The sequence below is a fragment of the Trichechus manatus genome, unplaced genomic scaffold (assembly GCF_000243295.1).
Source record: "Trichechus manatus latirostris isolate Lorelei unplaced genomic scaffold, TriManLat1.0 scaffold00048, whole genome shotgun sequence".
Lineage (NCBI taxonomy): Eukaryota > Metazoa > Chordata > Mammalia > Sirenia > Trichechidae > Trichechus > Trichechus manatus.
In genome coordinates, this window is record NW_004443984.1 from 16,319,025 (window position 1) to 16,338,590 (window position 19,566).

Below are 19,566 nucleotides of genomic sequence, written 5' to 3' on the forward strand. Positions count from 1 at the left end.
TCACCTGGAGCTCCTCTCCCAGAGATTATACCTCCATGGAGGTGTGTTTTTGGATAGCCAAACTCTAGACACCAAGTCAGGCTATGGTCCCAGGAAGGACCAGCAGAAGCAAAGCAAAGCTGCTCTCTCCAATGGAAAGAAATTAAGAGGCAGGCAAAACTCTGTAGAGACTTTAGGACTAAAAAACACACAAGGTCCAAGATGCTACTGTCTTCCCATCCCATTCCTCAGCTTAACCTTTAGCTCTACTTTGGCAGACACCTAGGGCAAAAGGTGTAGTTACATTTATCTCCCACGGATTGATTTCCAGTGATGGTGTATAATTCACTCCCAATCAAGTCAAGGGGCATTTACATAATTTATAATTTTATCTAGAGATGTTCTCAAACATGACCCAGACTCAACAGTGTTTTCCAATCAAAGGTACAACCTATTGTTGTACAGTCATCTGTTTTATTTGAAAACATGTCTACACTGCATCAAGCATCAACACAGTCATGACCAAGAAACCCCCAGTCCTGTCCCAGCAGGCACTGGGTCCAGTGTATGACTTGGGGCAGACTATTAGTTTTTACAGTGAGGAGAAAAAAGGACAAGAAAGAAGAAATAGGCACTCTTCCTAACTCCTGTTCAGTAATGTGAATGATGAGAGTGAAGGCCATTTACACTCATCTAGCTCTTACAAATCCCTCTTCTCTCAATTAGCTGTTGCTCAAACATAGGAACCTGGGCTGGTGGGCCATCTGGATTTGGGTAACACAAGGGCACACTGTTTAAAATAATATCCGCACATCACTGCACAAAACAGGAGGAACGAGCTGTGCTTCCGACTGACAGTTTACTTCTTCCTGTTTTATGAACTCTTACAAGTTTAGAGGATATCAGAATTGCATAACCACAATCCTGACAGAGCATCTGCTCAGTATGACAACTTTGTTTAGGAAAACAAACTCAATGGATCTATGGGACAAGCTGTGTGAACTCAGATGATTCAGAGACAGAATAGTCCCCTGGACTCCTTTATTTTGATCTTTTTAATGCCGCCCCATAGAAATACGTGGTATGTCATTAAGACTGGGAATATCTTTTTTTTAAACACACATCTATAAATCCAGCTATTTAAAAATCAGTATTGTACAAGCTTATTTTCTCTTCCCATATCTTTCCTCTGAGGCAGAAAACAAAGTTAGAAAGCTGGCAGGTTCTATTTCCGGAACCAGTGGCATACATAAGGCTTCTTTGTTTTGGGTACTAACATGGTTCTTAAGCTTCTGGAATACTTGAGCCATTGGCACCACGGAGCAAACAGCAGCCTCCTTGGCACCACATTCCAGAACAACACAGTCAATCTGAATACCTTGAGTCATGGCAAAGAGAAGGCCACCCGTTACTTCTGGATTTCCATCATTGGAGGGAAGCAGAGGGGGCAGGGAGGAGCAAACGTTTGAATCAGCAAGTCATCACTGGAGAAAGCAGCCTAGAAGCTGCCCAGTGGCCTTGTGGTAAAAACAAAATGTCTTCCCCCAAGTAGGCTTCCTATTTCTGACCAACAATGGATGCATTTGAAATGATTCATCTGAACCAGCTAAAGGCAGTTGCTCATTATGTATTATCCAAGTTGGGATTTTCTAATGGATTATTCACACCAGATCAAGACTTCAGAAACTAGAAGACACAAACTAGAATGGAATGTGTACATTTCAACAGATTAGGAACTGCAAAATGCTGGTGCCCCTGACAAAGCACTCAACCTAAGTACGTCATTGGAATAAATATTTCCACATTCCTCTTCATTTTAACAATAACAGAGAATGTTCAGGACAAAGACATAATTACAGTTTCTAACATGGATTGAATTATATTGTCCATTTTAGTTACAAAATCCACTTATATAGTTTTGCTCCACTTTCTATGCATTTTGTCTTTTAAATCCTGTTACAATATTTATCTTAAAAGAGTTCCACAAGGCAGATGCTTAGAGGAGAAAGTCTTGCGCATTTCGTTTTGCTCCGGTTACTTGTTACTTTTGGCTGGTGGAGGGATCACCATGGATTTAGAGCGAGGTGGGTAGCGTTTCCACGGGTCATCTTCCCTTTCACGCTCAGGGACAGGGAAATAGGAAGTTCTTTTTTAAACTGTTGACAGAAGGGCACAATTCTTCAGCTCTTTAAGGCCTGAAAACAAAGGGACAGGTGACTGTCAGTTATTTTTCTGGCATTGTGAATAGTAAATCCCTGAGTCATTGTTCCTATTGTCCTTCTCTCCAAATTCTGGAACCTGGTGTTCTTCTCTCCCTCCTCCCTCCCATTTCTCCTCCATGGTTAGTCTTCACACAGCCACGGCCAGATTCCCAGGCATTTCCAAACACGAGACAGCTGCAGCTGTATCATCCTTCAATACTGTTCCCCAGTCTCCAGTTGCATTATCATTTGCTGTCTTCTTCAGCCCTCATTATCTATCAACTTCTCAGAAGAAATTTTTTTAAAAAAGCTTTTCTCCGTCTCTGAGCTTGAATGTTCTGAATTACTAAGGAATTTTAATAAAGAGAAGAATGCCTTCCCCTCATCAATAGTCAGTGCTAGGGTGTGTACATGCAGGCAGAAGTGGAAGAAAGATCTAAATGAAAGACTTCATTTTCAATGGAATTCCTCATCAGAATGGGACCCTGGATCTGCAAAAAGTGAATTCCCAGAAACCACCTACCTCTGATGGCTGGAGGCAGAGTGATGAGGTGGCAAGGTGAGGTTTGGGGTTTCAAGCTAACACAAGAGATCAAATTTGGTCTTGCACTACAGAAGTCAACTTAATGGCTATCTCTGGCTCCGAGTTTCTTCCTTAGAAACTTACATGCCCAAGGAGACCTCTGTTCTACTGGGAAAACTTCAGAGGTAGGGGACTTGTTAACATGACCTTCCTATGGAGGTTTCTACTAGTTTAAAGGTTTAAGCTACTTAACACATCAGTGTAAGTTATTTACTTACGAGTACCTTCCTGACATTTTTCGCACAACCACAAAGATGATCCCACCAATGAGACAAATGGATACTAAGACCCCAATTATGGTTCCAATCAAGGTCGCTGTTGCCAAACCATCTGAATGAGAGAGGGAGAAAAAAAAGGCATGAGCCCCAGATAAACAATACATCTGTGACAAAACATGCTGTATGCAAACAATGTCACTGTCCCCCTTATAGATAGCAAATAATGCTCTATGCTGTTTCTCCTATGTCCAGTGGAAATCAACTTCCAACAGGAGAAACTTCCAATTTCATCTTATGCATGGACAGATTTCTGGGTTTCAGGGTGTACCAAGCATAACACTCATACTGGCTTCACTGTTCATTGCTGGGTAGTTTTTCTGTACAGCTGTTAAATTAGCCCCTATTTTCATTTTTGGAGCCCTGGTGGCATAATGGTTAAGAGCTTGGCTAATAACCAGAAAGTCAGCAGTTCAAATCTACCAGCCACTCTGCTTCTTGGAAACCCTATGGGGCTGTCCTATGGGGTAGCTATGAGGCTGAATAGACTTAGTGGCAATGGGTTTGGTTTTTTTTTTTCTTTCATTCTTGTTAACGATAAATTGTGATATGCAACCATTCATCATAGCTGTCATTAAGTGAATCGAGTCATTTGTGGTTTGCTTGTTTTCAAATACAGGAAATTCCCTTTTCTCTTTAAAAAAAAAAAAAGTTATGAAATCTGATCTCTTTAGGTTCTCTGTTCTGCTCCAGGTCCTACAATCCAAGAGTGAATATAATTCATCTAAAAAAGTTAGGTTCAAATAAACTTTTTTTTTTTTTTTACTCCCATAGGAATATTTTGATGCCAAAATGTAGCCCACCTTTCTCAACTGTTGTGTGTGTTTCTCCATCCGTTTTCTCTGTGAAGAGAGAAGTAATGATATAAAATTGTTAGGATTTAATAACTATAATTTAACAATTGGCAAGAGATAAATTTACCCTAAGTGGAAGGTAGTAAAACAGAAGCAAATAAATTGGATCAGGGGATTTTTAAGCAAGACCTGACATGATACTGTTCTTCATAATAATTATTATTGAATTATAAACTTCTCTTCATCCTGTGGGTTCATAGTAATATTGTTTACATTACTTTTTTCTCATGTATGTTAGAAGGCAGGGTCAAGAAAACCGAACCACAGAGGTCTCAAAAAAAATGGTCAAAAGGTTCAGAGGCTAAGATAACAAAAGGATCTAGGACTGTTGGTTCTTAGTCCAATGTCAAGATCATGGAAAACTCACACACTGTCTGCCTGAATCTCCGTGTATGAAGGAGGTTTATTTTGAGAGTTAATATTCTAGTCTTGGAAGATGTGGTCAAGACTGTTGACTTGTCTATGCAATATCCATTCCCCATTTCTTCCTGATTTGGTTACTCAGGAATTCTCAAAAATTAAGTTCAAATAAACCTGCTTCCTCATTTGGTTAATGAAAAGTCCCTGGATGGTGCACACGGTTAACAAGTGTGGCTGCTAACCGAAGAAAGGTTGAAAGTTTGAGTCCACCCAGAGGTGCGCCAGGAGAAAGGCTTGATGATCTACTTCCCAAAAAATCCAGCCACTGAAAACCCTACAAGCAGCTATCTAAGATGCATCAATTGGTCCTAACCCACTTGGAGCAAAGTAGAATGAAGAACATCAAAGACACAAGGAAAATATTAGCCCAAGAGACAAAAGGGCCACATAAACTAGAGACTCCATCAGCCTGAGACCAGAAGAACTAGATGGTGCCCAGCTACCACCAATGACAGCCCTGACAGGGAACACAACGGAGAATCCCTGACAGAGCGGGAGAGAAGTGTGCAGCAGAACTCAAATTCACTTAAGGAAACCAGACTTAATGGTCTGAGACTGGAGGAACCCCCAAAGCCATGGCCCCCGAACACTGTTAACCGAGAACTATAACCATTTCCGAAGCACACTCTTCAAAGATTAGACTGGACTATAAAACATAATATGATACTTGTGAAGAGTGTGCGTCTTAGTTCAAGCAGATACATGAGACCAAATGGATGGCTCCTGTCTGGAGGCAGGAAAAGAAGGCAGGAAGGAACAGGAGCTAGTTGGATGGACACGGGAAACTCAGGGTATAAAGGAGAAGTGTGCTGTTGCATTGTAGGGATTGCAACTAGTGTGACATAACAGTATGTGTATAAATTTTTGTATGAGAAATTAACTTGAGCTGTAAACATCCCCCTAAAGCACAATATAAAAAAAGAAAGAAAGAAAACCCTACAGAGTTTTACTCTAACAAACATGGGATCTCCTTGAGTCGGGGTGGACTCAACGGCAGGCAACTGGTTTGTTTTCTTTTTCATTTGAGTTTAATAAGTATACACCCTTGTGTTTATGCCACTGTTGTTTTACAATTTCTATTATCTATAGTCAAAACTAGCTCAATAGTTCACATTGAAAAATTCAAAAATGTAAATATTCTCCATTGTGAATTTCTTTTGGATAACTTTACATAAATAAAGGTTTTTATTGTTTTGTCTTTTGTTTCTCCCAATAGCCTCTTGTATATTAACTCTTAGTTCCTCTGGATGGTGGTTATTCACCTGGCTTGCAGATGGAGAAAAAGTCAAGACGTCTCAATTTAATGAGACAATGGAAAGAAGTAAATCAATCAGGCCCTTCCCTAAAACTTGGTTTTAAAAAATAACAATTAACGTTGAGTCGATTCCAACTCCAAGTGACCCTATAGGAAAGAGTACAACTGCCCCATAGGGTTTCCTAAGCTATAAATCTAGGAGGAAGCAAGATTGCCATATCTTTCTCCTATAGAGCAGCTGGTGGGTTTGAACCGCTAACCTTTCAGTTGGCTGCCAAGCACTTAACCACTGCATCACCAAAGCTCCTCAGAAATTGGTTTACAACTTGCAAAATGTCACAGATAACAGTAGCTTTCCTTTTCAAAGATGATACTAGCCAACCATCAACTAAAAAATGCTCACTTTTTCTAATGGTTGAGTATGAACCAAGACTCTCTTTAAAATAACATGCCTTTTCAAGATGGCCCAAGGTAGGGGTCCCAGAACCCACCTATTCCTGCATGAGTGGAACCCACAGCTCTAGAACATTTACACGGAGTTCTAGCTGCTTGTGCTATCCCGTCACAAAGTGGAGGGGGAACTGCTGGATTTGAGGCCTGCCTAGAACAAAGATGTCATTGAATCAACTTCCAACATGCTATCTCCTCCTGCAGACTATCAGCAGAGATAGGATAACCATTTGATAACATGGTTGACGCCAATTCCAGGGTCTTAACTTAATTAAGCACTCAACTGCAAACTGAAAGGGTGGTGGTTCAAACCCATCAGCTGCTCCATGGGAAAAAAGACGTGACAGTCTGCTTCCCTAAAGATTACAGCCTTGGAAACCCTATGGGCAGGGTCGCATGAGTCGGAATTGACTCGGTGGCATTGGGTTTGGGTTTGGTTAACACACTGTCTATCACCATCAATGACACTATTGGTTAGAAAATGTATTACCAAGAATAAAGTCCATTTATGGAAGATTTGTTTCTGAATTAGAGCTTATTAGTCCTCTCCTCCCTAGCTCCCACCAATTATACCGTGATCATGAAAATGTGTCATTCATGTGGACGTCATCTTACTTGGCAGTTTCATGGGAAAGCTTGACATTTGCTAGCCTAATAAAATTACCTCTTAAAAAACTAAGTACTTATAATTACGTTTTAACTCACAAGTAAAAATTTCTTGAGATGTGAAGGGTAATGAAAAAATTTGGAAATAGTGGTGATGGTTACACAACATGGTGGAATGTAACTAATAAAGTATTTATGTATATTTTTACCACAATTAAAAAAAAAAAAAACCTTCGAATACTGTTATTTGAAATGGAAATGTGTGAACGTTAAGATTACATTTCGTTTTTTTTTTAATTCTTTTTTTTTTATTGTACTTTAAATGAAGGTTTACAGAACAAATAGTTTCTCATTAAACAGTTAATATACACATTGTTTTATGACAATGGTTAACAAACCCATGACATGTCAACACTGTCCCTTCTCAACCTTGGTTGGGTTCCCTATTACCAGCTTTCCTGTCTCCTCCTGCCTTCTAGTCCTTGTCCCTGGACTGTTGTGCCCCATTAGTCTCGTTTTCATTTATGGGCTGTCTAATCTTTGGCTGAATGGTGAACCTCCGGAGTGACTTCATTACTGAGCTAAAAGGGTGTCCAGGGGCCATACTCTCAGGGTTTCTCCAGTCTCTGTCAGGCCAATAAGTCTGGTCTTTTTTTGTGATTTAGAATTTTGTTCTACATTTTTCTCCAGCTCTGTATGGGACCCTCTGTTGTGATCCCTGTCAGAGCAGTCAGTGGTGGTAGTGGGCACCATCCAGTCACACTGGACTCAGTCTGGTGGAGGCCGTGGTAGTTGTGGTCCATTAGCCCTTTGGACTAATCTTTTCCTTGTATCTTGTTTTCTTCATTCTCCCTTGCTCTCGAAGGGGTGAGACCAGTAGAGTATCTTAGATGGCTGCTCATAGGCCAAGATCACATTTTGTGACACAGCAGGGCAGGGAATTAATCATGGAGTATTTCCCCCAGGCAACTGAGAATCTTTTTAAGCAAAAGGAAGAGAGGCATCCTGGTATGGTAAAAAGAGCCTTCACCTTGGCGCGTTCCATTTTCTGCTGTTAATGAGCAGTTAACCCATGTTAAGAATGAGCAATCCTCCTCCAAATGTTTAAAGTGCTTTTCAATGATCACATATTGATTATTCTTTTCTTACTTGTGTCTTTTCACTCTCTCTGGTTTTTAAATGTTCATTCTTTCTTTAGCTTCTTGGCATGATCTTTGGGCTTTATTTTCAAAGGATTTTACAAAGTACTTTTTGAATCCTCAGAAGTGCTATAGAGTTTTTTAAGAACAGATTCGAGTTTGGGCCTGGAAATGCATATTGAACAATAAAGAATAACTTTCTAGGTGGGTCATATATGCAACCAGAATTGGGAACCATTGCTTCAGACAAGGTCTTTATGTTTACCTCTATTTTAGAGATGGAAACACAAGACCTAGATAAAATTATTTATATACGATTGTTCAAGTTGACAAGCACTTGCTGCAGTTATTGGAGGGTTAGCTCCATTTCTGTCACACCCCCATCTACCACAAAATAAGGCAAAATTTTTTTTCATCCCAAACACTTGAATTTCTCTTAATCAAGAAAGCTCCTAGAACCAGGAAGCTATGTCTTTCCATCGCTAAGTTGTAATGACAATGGTCCTTCCTCTTTCTCATCAGTGAGGGTCTAAATCTCATAATAACGGCAAAGACCCAAAGTCCTCCTCCCAAGTTTCCCTAACAAGGTGATCCCATCCACACTGTGAATCATGAAAGTATCCAAAATCCTGGTTTAGTATAGATTCTTATTCCGTGTGTACAGACTGGACCTCAATGTACGATGGTAAATATTAGTATAGAATCTCTTATGATCTACATAGGTTAGCTGAGTTTTATGCTCTTGGGTGTCAACAATAAATTCTTTGCATAGTATTTTATTAGCTTAGGATCAGCTAATGCAGCAGCATGACATCAGTAGCTACTTAAACTGGCCTTGTGGGAGCATCATCCTTAGTTGTCATCAAAGTAGAGAGATCTGTTCAGCTTTTAGCGACCCAATAAATCAAATTGTGAACCTACCAAATAAAGCTTGGTTCAGAATTCACTCTTGCATTCCAGTATGTCCCCTACTATGATATTTGTTCATGGATTTTTAGAATGCATTAATTAAACAAAAGAAGGTCAACCCCTATTGGAGTGACCAGCTTTCTTACCCACGGAGTGACCAGTCACCACATCTGGGGCTGTGGTGCTCTGGCTTTTTTCTCGGTCGTAGCCTGTGCTTTCGTGGGTCGGCAGGTCCTCGATGTGCCTGTGTGTTGTACTCTCTGTACTTGCTGGCACCTATTCCAGAGGTACATGAGACAAAATAGGAAATAAAACCTACAGTTTAAAATATATATATATCCTACCTTAGAACAGGATTCATCATGGCATAAACATAGAAAATACATGCCAGCATACATTTAAAGTGGAATAAGGGGAGAAAAAAAAAAAGAGACCAAGTTGGGACAGGAATAAGTCTACTCCAGAAATGAATGCCAAGGGTTTAGTCTGCTGACTTCCTGGGGTCTTAACTCTTTTGAAAGCACTGGATCACTAGGCTTTAATTCTTTCTGTCCCTTGAGATTGAATGGCAATTTTTCCCTATAACATTTATTTGGCACGTATCGTGTCACAGCACCTAACAGCAACAACATCTTCTCATCCTTTAATGCCCTCCTTCCCCAATTAGAGTAATCTCACTGTCGAGATTACAACTCATAGCAACCCTACAGGACAAAGTAGAGCTGCCCCATAGGGTTTCCAAGGCTACAAGGATACAGACTGCCACATCCTTCTCCCACGGAGCACTGGTGGGTCCGAACTACAGACCTTTCGGTTAGTGGCTGAGCACTTTAACCACTGTGCCACCAGAGCTCCATAATTACAGTAATTTAAAAAAAAAAATTAGAGTAATAGCTAGCCTTTATTAAGAGCTTACTGTGTATCCAGGCCCGTTAAATACATTCTCATTTACTCCAAGCACAATCCTATCAAGGAGATCCTATTATTAGTCCTATTGTATGAACAATGCCTAGAGAGATTAGATAATATGCCCAAACTCACATAGCCGATAAGTGACGAAGCTAGGACTTGGAAGTGATTATGTTGACTGTAAAGTTCATGCCAATCAAGTATTCAACAAATATGCACCTACTATGAGTGAGGATCTACTATGTGCCCAGTATGGTTCCAGGTCCTGGGGATAAAACGGTAAGAAATTCCCTGACCTCTTGCAACTTACATTCTGGGGTGGGGTGGTGGGTGTGAACATTTAACATGTAAGCAAAATAAAAAGGTAATATTTGATGAATTTACATGCTTCAAAGAAAATACAAGCTAGGATAAAGGACTAAACCAGGGGTTGGCAAACTTTCTGTAAAGGGCCACATGGTAAATATTTCAGCTTTGTGGCCATCCTCTTTCTGTCACAACTACTCAACTCTACTCTTAAAGTAGGTGTGGCTGTGTTGGAATAAAACTTTATTTACAAAAGTAGGAGGTAGGCCAAATCCAGCTAGTATTTTGCTGACTCCTGAGCTAGAAAATAACTGAGGAGTTGAGGGGTAGGTGGATTACTTTAGGTCTCTTTAAGATAATATTTGAATTTCAGAATCATGAGAAAAAGCCAGCCATGGTAAGATGTGGGGAGTGTTCTAGGCAGAGAAGACAAAAGCCCTAAGCTGGAACAAACCGTGTGTTTGAAGGTCAGAAAGAAGACCAACGTGGCTAAACTAGGGTTAAGTGCAGGGAGAGTGGTCCAGTTGGGTCAGACAGGCCGCAGGAACCACTGCTCTATACCAACTGTCAGCTCCTCAAAGGTCAGAAGTGTGACATATAGCAACTTATATCCTTCCAAGTGCCTGATACATGGTTTGCCTAAGGCAAGTGCTTAAGACACATAAGAGTTAGGGTTGCACACAGTCTATATACCAGTGTGGTCTGTGAGCCGGTCCCACCGAAAAAAAAAAACAAACTGGTTACCATCAAGTTGATTCCTACTCATAGCAACCCTATAGGACAGAGTAAAACTGCCCCACAAGGTTTCCAGTGAGTGGCTGGTAGACGCAAACTGTCAATGTTTTGGTTAGCAGCCGAACTCTTGAGCTGGTCCCAGTCCATAACCAGATAAGAAATTGGGAATACATACTATTTAGAAACTTTTATAGCAATGCCAAGCCAATTGCCATCAAGTCAATGCCAACACTTGGTGACCCGTGAGTAGCTTTCGGAAGTATCGCTAGGCCTTTTTTCTGAGATGCCTCTGGGCGGATTTGAACTTTTGGTTGGTAGCCAAGACTTAACCTTTCACGTTGCCCAGGGATTTGAGCAACAGTTAAGCGCTCGGCTGCTAACTGAAAGGTCAGGAGTTCAAACCCACCCAGTAGCTTCACAGGACAAAAGACCTGCTGATCTGCTCCCGTAAAGATTACAGCCTAGGCATCTGGGGTCTTAAAAGCTAGCAAGCAGCCATCTAAGACGCATCAATTGGTCCCAACCCCCTCGAGTAAAGGATAAAGAAGAACACCAAAGACACAAGGAAAGTATTAGCCCAAGAGACAGAAAGGACCACATAGACCAGAGACTTCATCATCCTGAGACCAGAAGAACTGGATGGTGCCCGGCTACCACCAATGACCGCCCTGACAGGGACCACAACACAGAGTCCCTGATGGAGCAGGAGAAAGGTGGGGTGCAGAACTCAAATTCTAGTAAGAAGACCAGACTTAATGGTCTGACTGAGACTGGAGGAACCCCGGAAAGCATAGCCCGCAGATTCTCTATCAGCGCAGAACTAAAACAATTTCCGAGGCCAACTCTTCAGACAGGGATTGGACTGGACTGTGGGACATAAAATGACACTCGTGAAGAGTGTGCTTCTTAGCTCAAGTAGATACATGAGACTAAATGGGTAGCTCCTGTCCAGAGACAAGATGAGAAGGCAGAGAGGGTCAGGAGCTGGTTGAATGGACATGAGAAATCAGGGGTGGAAAGGAGAAGAGTGCTGTCACAGTATAGGGAGAGCAATTAGGGTCATATAACAATGTATGTATAAATTTTTGTATGAGAGACTAACTTGAATTGTAAACTTTCACTTTAAAGTACAATAATAAAAGGAAGAAAAAAAAGACTGCAGCCTAGGAAATCCTATTAGGCAGTTCTTCTCTGTCATATAGGGTCACTATGAGTCGGAATCAACTTGATGGCACCTAATAACAACAACATAGCAATGTCATTGCTGCAACGTTCAAAATGTTTATTATATTGAAAATCGGATTAAAAATGTAAAAAGCTAGTCCTTCACCAGGTTATATTCTCAAATCACTGTGATCAGCATACCAGCTAACTGCTAGCTAGAAGAAATTGGGAAGTGGCTTGTTTGGAGCCCTACAACAGTTGCTTTGCATGCAGTGGCCCATGCTGATTATAGATATACCATCCCCTTGCATGTGAACACATGCCTACAGGGCAAATTTCTCTCTTCCCAGGACACTCACCAGAGTTGCCAAGTCAGTGGACTCATGGGGCTTTTCACTGGGACCCAAGGTCACTATGTTATCTTCCACACCAGGGGTCACTATGCCATCTTCCATACCTGGGGTTATTATGTCATCTTCCGGTCGGGCTGTGCTGGCTGAAGAAGAAAGATGGAGTCAGGACTTAAGGTGGAAATTTTGTAGCCAGCTTCAATCAGGTTATTTTCTTTCCCATTTCTTTTGGGGTTTTTTGGTCATTTTTCTTGTTTACCAGTAACAGTAACAAAACCATTCTTACCATACCTCTGGCACACACAATGGGCAGGTCGTCTTCACCGCAAAGCAACCAAAAAAAAAAAAAAAAACCCAAACTTGTTACCATTGAGTCAATTCCACCTCATAGTGACCCTATAGGACAGAGTAGAACTGCCCCATAAGGTTTCCAGGGCTGTAAATGTTAATGGAAGCAGACTGCCACGTTACTCCCATAGAGTGGCAGGTGGGTTCAAACCGATCACCTCTTGGTTGGCAGCTGAGCACTTTAACCACTGTGCCACCAGGGTTCCTGTTGCAGAGCAGAGGAGGCTAGAAATACAACAAGGTAAAACAGCCAGCTCTCCCCAGTACCCCACTGAGGTAGGCTGGACAGGAGGATACACATCTTTCCTTTTTAATAATTAGCTGAATTCTTCCCTTGTGCCATTCCATATGATGAATAGAATTAATGCATTCATGTCAACAGAATATCATTTAGACCTGAAAACATTTCTAAAATGGAATCACTTGGAAAGCTTTCTAAAAATAACAGTTTCCAGGCTCCATCTCAAACCTACTGAGTAGGAATGTCCCAAGGCAGGGCTCTCCATCTTTTTAAAACCAAGTTCACTCTCCATTTCATTTTGAAGAAGCTGTCCACCTGGATGATTAAAACCATTGGTTCTGATCACACCTTATAGATCACAGAATTTGATTTCTATTTTACAGTTGGAGCTATTGTCTACAGGGGAGGATCACTAATATACTTAAAGGTACTGGGATACTAATAGAGCTCTTAATGCACCAAGAGCTATACTAGGAAAGACCACACTGCTCCTGGCCCTTCTTCATTATCATTTGGATGAATGAAACATGAGAAATGTTTCCAATGGAGCAGGGGACTGGTGGGGTGAGATGGCAGGTTAAACTCCACGATGGAGAAGAGAATAGGTTATCTCGACAGTGGCTTCTTGCTCAATTTCTTTTCAGATGTAATCCAAACTAGTCATGACTATGCCCAAGAATCATCCCGTATCTCATCGAGCCACCCTTTTCACGAGTTAAAAATCTGACTCATTGGCCATGAGCTGTCTCCTCTGACACACAGTAGTTCTGGAAATTCCATGACTAAAGACAGGTGCAAAATAAGTGAGTGTAAGCATTCCAAGAACAAGAAGGAGGGGGTGTTTGGGCCTTCTTAGTAATTACAGAGCAGATGTTTGTTTCTAGGAAGTGCTCAAGTTAGCAATCCAGTCTTGCCTTAAGACATTTCTCTTTTCCTATGCTTAAACAGCCCAGCCAAAGGCACAGCTAATAAATATTTGATCATAACCTCCTTGCTGATAGAGGGCGGAAGCCTCTAGAAAACTACTCACTTGTTCTATGAGCCTTCTCTTTGCATCTGAAATCCCAATGTAGTGCCATGGATTGATGGCTCTGGATGGGCTACCCAAGCATATGCATCTAGTTTTCATCTAAGGGGAAAACACTTTCACTGTTAGCAATAGCTGAATACCTAGTACATGCAAATGTTTTGCCCTCTCTTATGCCGTTTGCTGTGGTAGCGACTGGCTTCCACAAGGATTTATGGCTGTGATGTAGGCAAATGTTTTTATTTATAGAGCTCAAGGGAAAATGCCCTTTGGCGGCAGGCAGTCCTTATTAAAAAGCTAAGCATCTCACTTTCTTTTTAACTCCCCTAGTTTGAATTCAATCAACAAACCATCAATTAAAAGAATGTTTTCTAGAGCTGTTCAGCAAAACACATTTACTATATGGCATCCTCTAACTTAAAAACCAAACCAGAAAAAAACCTTGCTTTTAAAAAATTCAGATGAAGTCAGTTTGAATTGCTTCATAGAAAGTTCAGTTCATTGAAAGCGTAACTTGGTGAAAATTTCTTCTTGTTCTCTCCTACCTTTGGCCCACAGAGCCAAGTACTCAAATCACTCTGAATAGACAAAGGCGGTTTTATGAATGACAGTCAGGATTAAGAGGCTTGCCTTTTGTCTCACTACCCTGGCATTCTTTTCGCTCCCTGGGAAAGTTGATCTTGAACAAGAGAGCCTCAATTGTCCCTCTGATTATTTTGGTCGAAGGCTTCTCTGGGTGAAGAGTTCCTACTAGGCCAGCTGCCACATTTCCCGCCAGCATTTGACGTCCTTTTCCCCTTAATTGTGAAATTCAACTCATGTATCAGTGCCATCACTCCAAACCTTTTTTTCCTTCTGAGCCATGCATGTGCACGGGCACGCACACACACACACACACACAAGGATGCACGTATGCACAAACACAACTGTTAAGAACTGCAGAGCGATAAACCTACAATGTTGTTATTAGCTGCCGTCAAGTTGACCTGACTCATGGTGACCCCAGGCACAACTGAGCACAACACTTGCAGCTCTGTCCTCTGCCATCTTCACGATCAGTTGCGGATGGGACTGTTGTGATCCATAGGGTTTTCATTGACTGATTGTCCAAAGTAGATTGCCAGGCCTTTCTTCCTAGTTCCTCTTAGTCTAGAAGCTCAGCTGAAACTTGGTCAGCATCATAGCAACACAAGCCTCACCAACAGACCGGTGGTATCTGTGCACAATGTGCAACTGGCCAGAAATCAAACCCGTGCCTTCTGCATGGAAGGTGAGAATTCTACCACTAACCCACCAATGTTCCCAGTGGACCTACAATAACAGACCAATATTCGCAGCCTGGCACTTAGGGTCAGTTTTAGAGTGGTTACCAGTACGCTCACGTGAATACTTTTTCCTGTCACACCCAGCCTCGCTTGGCATGTGGGCCAGAACCAATGGAAGTTTCCAAATACAGTAACATTCTATCCAATCCCTTTGGAATTTTTTTTTTTTAATTACCCTAAAAGAACTATGAAAAGATGATTTGATCAAATCAATTATACTTCAAGGTTTTATTAAGAAATGTTTGAGAATAAGAACTTAAGCAATGCTTATTTGTATAAAAGTGCTAATTCTGAATGATTTTTATCTTCTCACTAACGTCTAGTAACTCTAAAGATATGATTATTCTAGTTTGCACTCATTTATGGGATGATATTTCATTTAAAATATTTTAGAATTTAGATGGAACATTGATTCAGAAGGTTATTGTAATAGAAAGCCTGTTATCCCAAATCCTTAACAAAGATCATATAATAAATGTTATCCATCTTTTGGCTTTATTTCCATTTCTTGTGATTTGTGGTGCTGAATTGTTCTATCTGTTGTTCCATCTGTTTACTGGCTGTTAGGAATACCTTTTTAAGTTCTTTGTCTATTTTTCTCTTGTAGTGTTCACCTTTTTAGCGTTTTATAAGTGTCCTTTATATGTTAAGAATATATTCTTTGCATAGATGCTGCAAACATTTTTTTTTTTAACCAGTTGGCATTTGCTTCTCTCTTTTGTACATAGCAGAGTTTGTCAGTAATCAAATTTATTAAGCTTGTTCTCTCTCCCTACTAATCCTTCCCTACCTCAAGATTTCATAAATATTCACCTATATTTTCCTTATGGTTCTAGTTTTTTACACTTAATATTTCCATTCTGTGTTTATTTTTAAATATTATATGAAATAGGAATAGACTTCTATCCTTCCGCCCAAATGATTAGTCAGTTGTCCCAGTAAACTCTTTTCCCCATGGCTTCCAAACTAGCTCTCATTGAGGTAAATTTCTCCTTTCAAATACTGTATCATGAGCACAGGAGAAACCTCTAAGCACAAGGACCAGCTTAAACAGTCCCAACACTGCTGACTGCCTCCCCTTCCCAACAGCCTTCAGTCTGGGGACTTTCTCCAGAACTATTCCTAAATTTATGATCTCCTCACCATAAGCTCCCTCTTTTTCCTCACATAAACTGATCACTGCTGAGGTAACTCAGTGCCAGGGATGTAGCTAGAATAAAAATGTAGGGAAGGACAAATATCCTGTAAGACTACTATTGTAAGAACTCAAGAAAAGGTTTAAACACAGAAGAAAACCATTCCTTGATGGTTACAAGGGCGGGGAGGGAGGGTGAGGGTTATTTACTAACTAGATAGTGGATAAGAATTATCTTAGATAAAGGGAAGGACAGCACACACTACAGGGGAAGTCAGCACAACTGGACTAAACCAAAGCTAAGAAGTTTCCTGTATACAATCAAACACTGAGGGACAGAGTAGCAGGGTTAGGGCTCTGGGGACCATGCTTTCAGGGGATATCTAGGTCAATTAGCATAACAAAGCTTAAGAAAATGTTCTGCATCCTACTTTGGTGAGTGGCCTCTGGGGTCTTAAAAGCTTGCAAGCGGCCATCTAAGATGCATCAATTGGTTCTAACCACCTGGAGTAAAGGAGAATGAAGAACACCACACGAGGGAAGTATTAGCCCACGAGACAGCAAGGGTCACAAAAACTAGAGACTTCATCAGCCTGAGACCGGAAGAAGTAGATGGTGCCCGGCCACCACCAATGACCGCCCTGACAGGGAACACAACAGAGAGTCCCAGATGGAGCAGGAGAAAGGTGGGGTGCAGAACTCAAATTCTAGTAGGAAGACCAGACTTAATGGTCTGAGTGAGACTGGAGGTATCCCAGGAAGCATGGCCCCTGGATTCTCTATCAACCCAGAACTAAAACAATTTCTGAAGCTAACTCTTCAGACAGGGATTAGACTGGACTGTGAGACATAAAGTGATATTCGTGAGGAGTGTGCCTCTTAGCTCAAGTAGATACAAGAGACTAAACGGGCAGCTTCTGTCCAGAGGTGAGATGGGAAGGCAGAGAGGGTTAGGAGCTGGTTGAATGGACATGGGGAATCGGGGGTGGAAAGGAGGAATGTGCTGTCACAGTATGGGGAGAGCAATTAGGATCACATAACACTGTATGTATAAATTTTTGTATGGGAGACTAACTTGAAATGTAAACTTCATTTAAACTACAACAATAAACAACAAAAAAAAAAATGTAGGACCAAGAGAAATGAAAATATATGCCCACACAAAAATTTATACACATATGTTTACAGTAGCCTTATAATAGCCGACAGCCTTATAATAGCCAAAACGTGGGCACAACCCAAACGCTCACAACTGATAAATGGGTAAATAAAACCTTTTATATTATATATATTTTTTGCACACTATAAATATGTATCTCCACACACTACACAGACACACAGAGACACACACACACACACACACACACACACACAGGAATACTATGCAGCCATAAAAAGGAATGAAGTTTTGATACATGCTACAACATAGATTGGCCTTGACAACACGCTAAGTGAAATAAGCTAGACACACAAGGTCACATGTTGAACAATTCCATTCATATAAAATGTCCATACACATAGCTATCGAGTAGGTTTCAACTCATAGCAACCCTATAGGACAGAGTAGAATTACCCCATAGGGTTTCCAAGGAGTGGCTGGTGGATTCAAACTGCCAGCCTCTTGGTTAGCAGCCAAGCTCTTAACCATTGCACCACCAGGGCTCCATAAAATGTCCAGAACAGGGAAATCTATAGAGACAGAAAGTAGATTAGTGATTGCCTAGGTATGGGGGAGAGGGAAGATGCGGGAGGTTTGAAAATGATAGCTAAAGGGTATGGGGTTTCTTTCTGACGTGATGAAAATGTTCTAAAATTGACTGTGGTGTTGGCTGCACAACTCTGAATATACTAAAAACCACTGGATGATATACTTTAAATGGGTGAATTGTATGATATGTGAATTACGTCTCAATAACGCTGTTTTAAAAATGTGCACATCCATGGGTTCATCAATGCAGTACCAAAAAGCCATCTCTGCTTCTCAATGGTGTGCTCTGTAGCAGTCTTGGACTGCGTGTGTGGAAAATCAAATCCTAGTTCTCTAAAACCAAACTGTGTGGAAATCCAATCAATGCAATCTATTCAGCTCAATCCAGTTCCAATTCAACTGCCTATGCAGCACTTCTTCTCTGACTCTAACCACCAGAGCTAGGCAGACCTCACAAGTCAAAAAGCACAGTCCTCCAGACTGCAAAGTCTGCCCCAGACTTCAGATGCCAGCCACAAGCTTGGGAATCCCCAGCCCCACCTCACTTCTGACCTGCTGGCTCCCACTATTCCCTTGGGTTCAATAATTCTCTAGAATGACTCACAGAACTCAGTTTTATTACAGCAAAAAGAACACAAATGAAGAGACTTAGAGCAATGTCTGAGAGGATTCCCAATGTGAAGCTTCCATGTCCCAAAAGAAGATAAGCTACCTTTACACGTGCATCAATGTCTTTCATCGACCAGGAAGCCCATGCAGATTGTGTCCAGGAACTTTATTAAAGCCTCATGACACAGACATGACTGATTGAATCCTGTCCACCCCCTTCCCTGAGGTGGGCTAATATCCCTTGGTGGGTCTTTCTGGTTTGGTCAGTCCCAACCCGAGTCACCTCGTTAGTATAAACCCTCAGGCGAGGTCTGGAGGCCTCATCAAAGACACTTCAATCACTGGTAAAATTACAAGGTTTTAGAGGTTATCTCTCAGGAATCAGGGACAAAGACCAAATTCTTTGTGTAAAGCTAAATTCTTTGTCCCACAGCTTGAAAGCCTGCCACCTCCTTTTCTGGCTTCTAACATCCTTCCTCTTCCATACCTCCCTGGTCCCGCTTCAGGAACATAATTTCAAAAGCATAATTTCAGAAGCAACTGCTTTCTCCTGTATCTCACCCCTTTATTTTATTGTGGTACTTTAAGTGAAAGTTTACAATTCAAGTTAGTCTCTCATATAAAAATTTATACATACATTGTTACGTGACCCTAGTTGCTTTCCCTATACTGTGACAGCACACTTCTCCTTTCCACCTAAGATTTCCCACTTCCATTCAACCAGCTCCTGACCCTCTCTCTGCCTTCTCATCTCACCTCTGGGCAGGAGCTGCCCGTTTAGTCTCATGCATTTACTTGAGCTAAGAAGCACAGTCTTCACAAGTATCATTTTATGTCCCATAGTCCAGTCTAATCTTTGTCTGAAGAGTTGACCTCGGGAATGGTTTTAGTTCTGGGTTAACAGAGAGTCCAAGGGCCATGTCTTCTGGGGTTCCTCTAGTTTCAGTCAGACCATTAAGTCTGGTCTTTTTACTAGAATGAGTTCTGTACCCCACTTTTCTCCTGCTCCATCAGGGACACTGTTGTGTTCCCTGTCAG

At 41.2% G+C, this 19,566-nt stretch overlaps 1 protein-coding gene across 1 annotated transcript in view; it reads right to left on the reverse strand.

Annotated features, from left to right (window-relative positions):
- Positions 1-2,824: 2,824 nt before the first annotated feature.
- PDPN (podoplanin) overlaps positions 2,825-19,566 on the reverse strand; it is a 41,804-nt gene continuing 25,062 nt past the window's right edge. Inside the window, exons 2-5 of the mRNA XM_012555799.2 lie at positions 12,145-12,281; positions 8,818-8,947; positions 3,842-3,880; positions 2,825-3,093 (exon numbers count right to left, since the gene is read on the reverse strand). Coding sequence (XP_012411253.1) covers positions 2,978-3,093; positions 3,842-3,880; positions 8,818-8,947; positions 12,145-12,281 — 422 coding nt within the window. The 3' untranslated portion in view covers positions 2,825-2,977. The remainder of the gene's footprint in view (positions 3,094-3,841; positions 3,881-8,817; positions 8,948-12,144; positions 12,282-19,566) is intronic.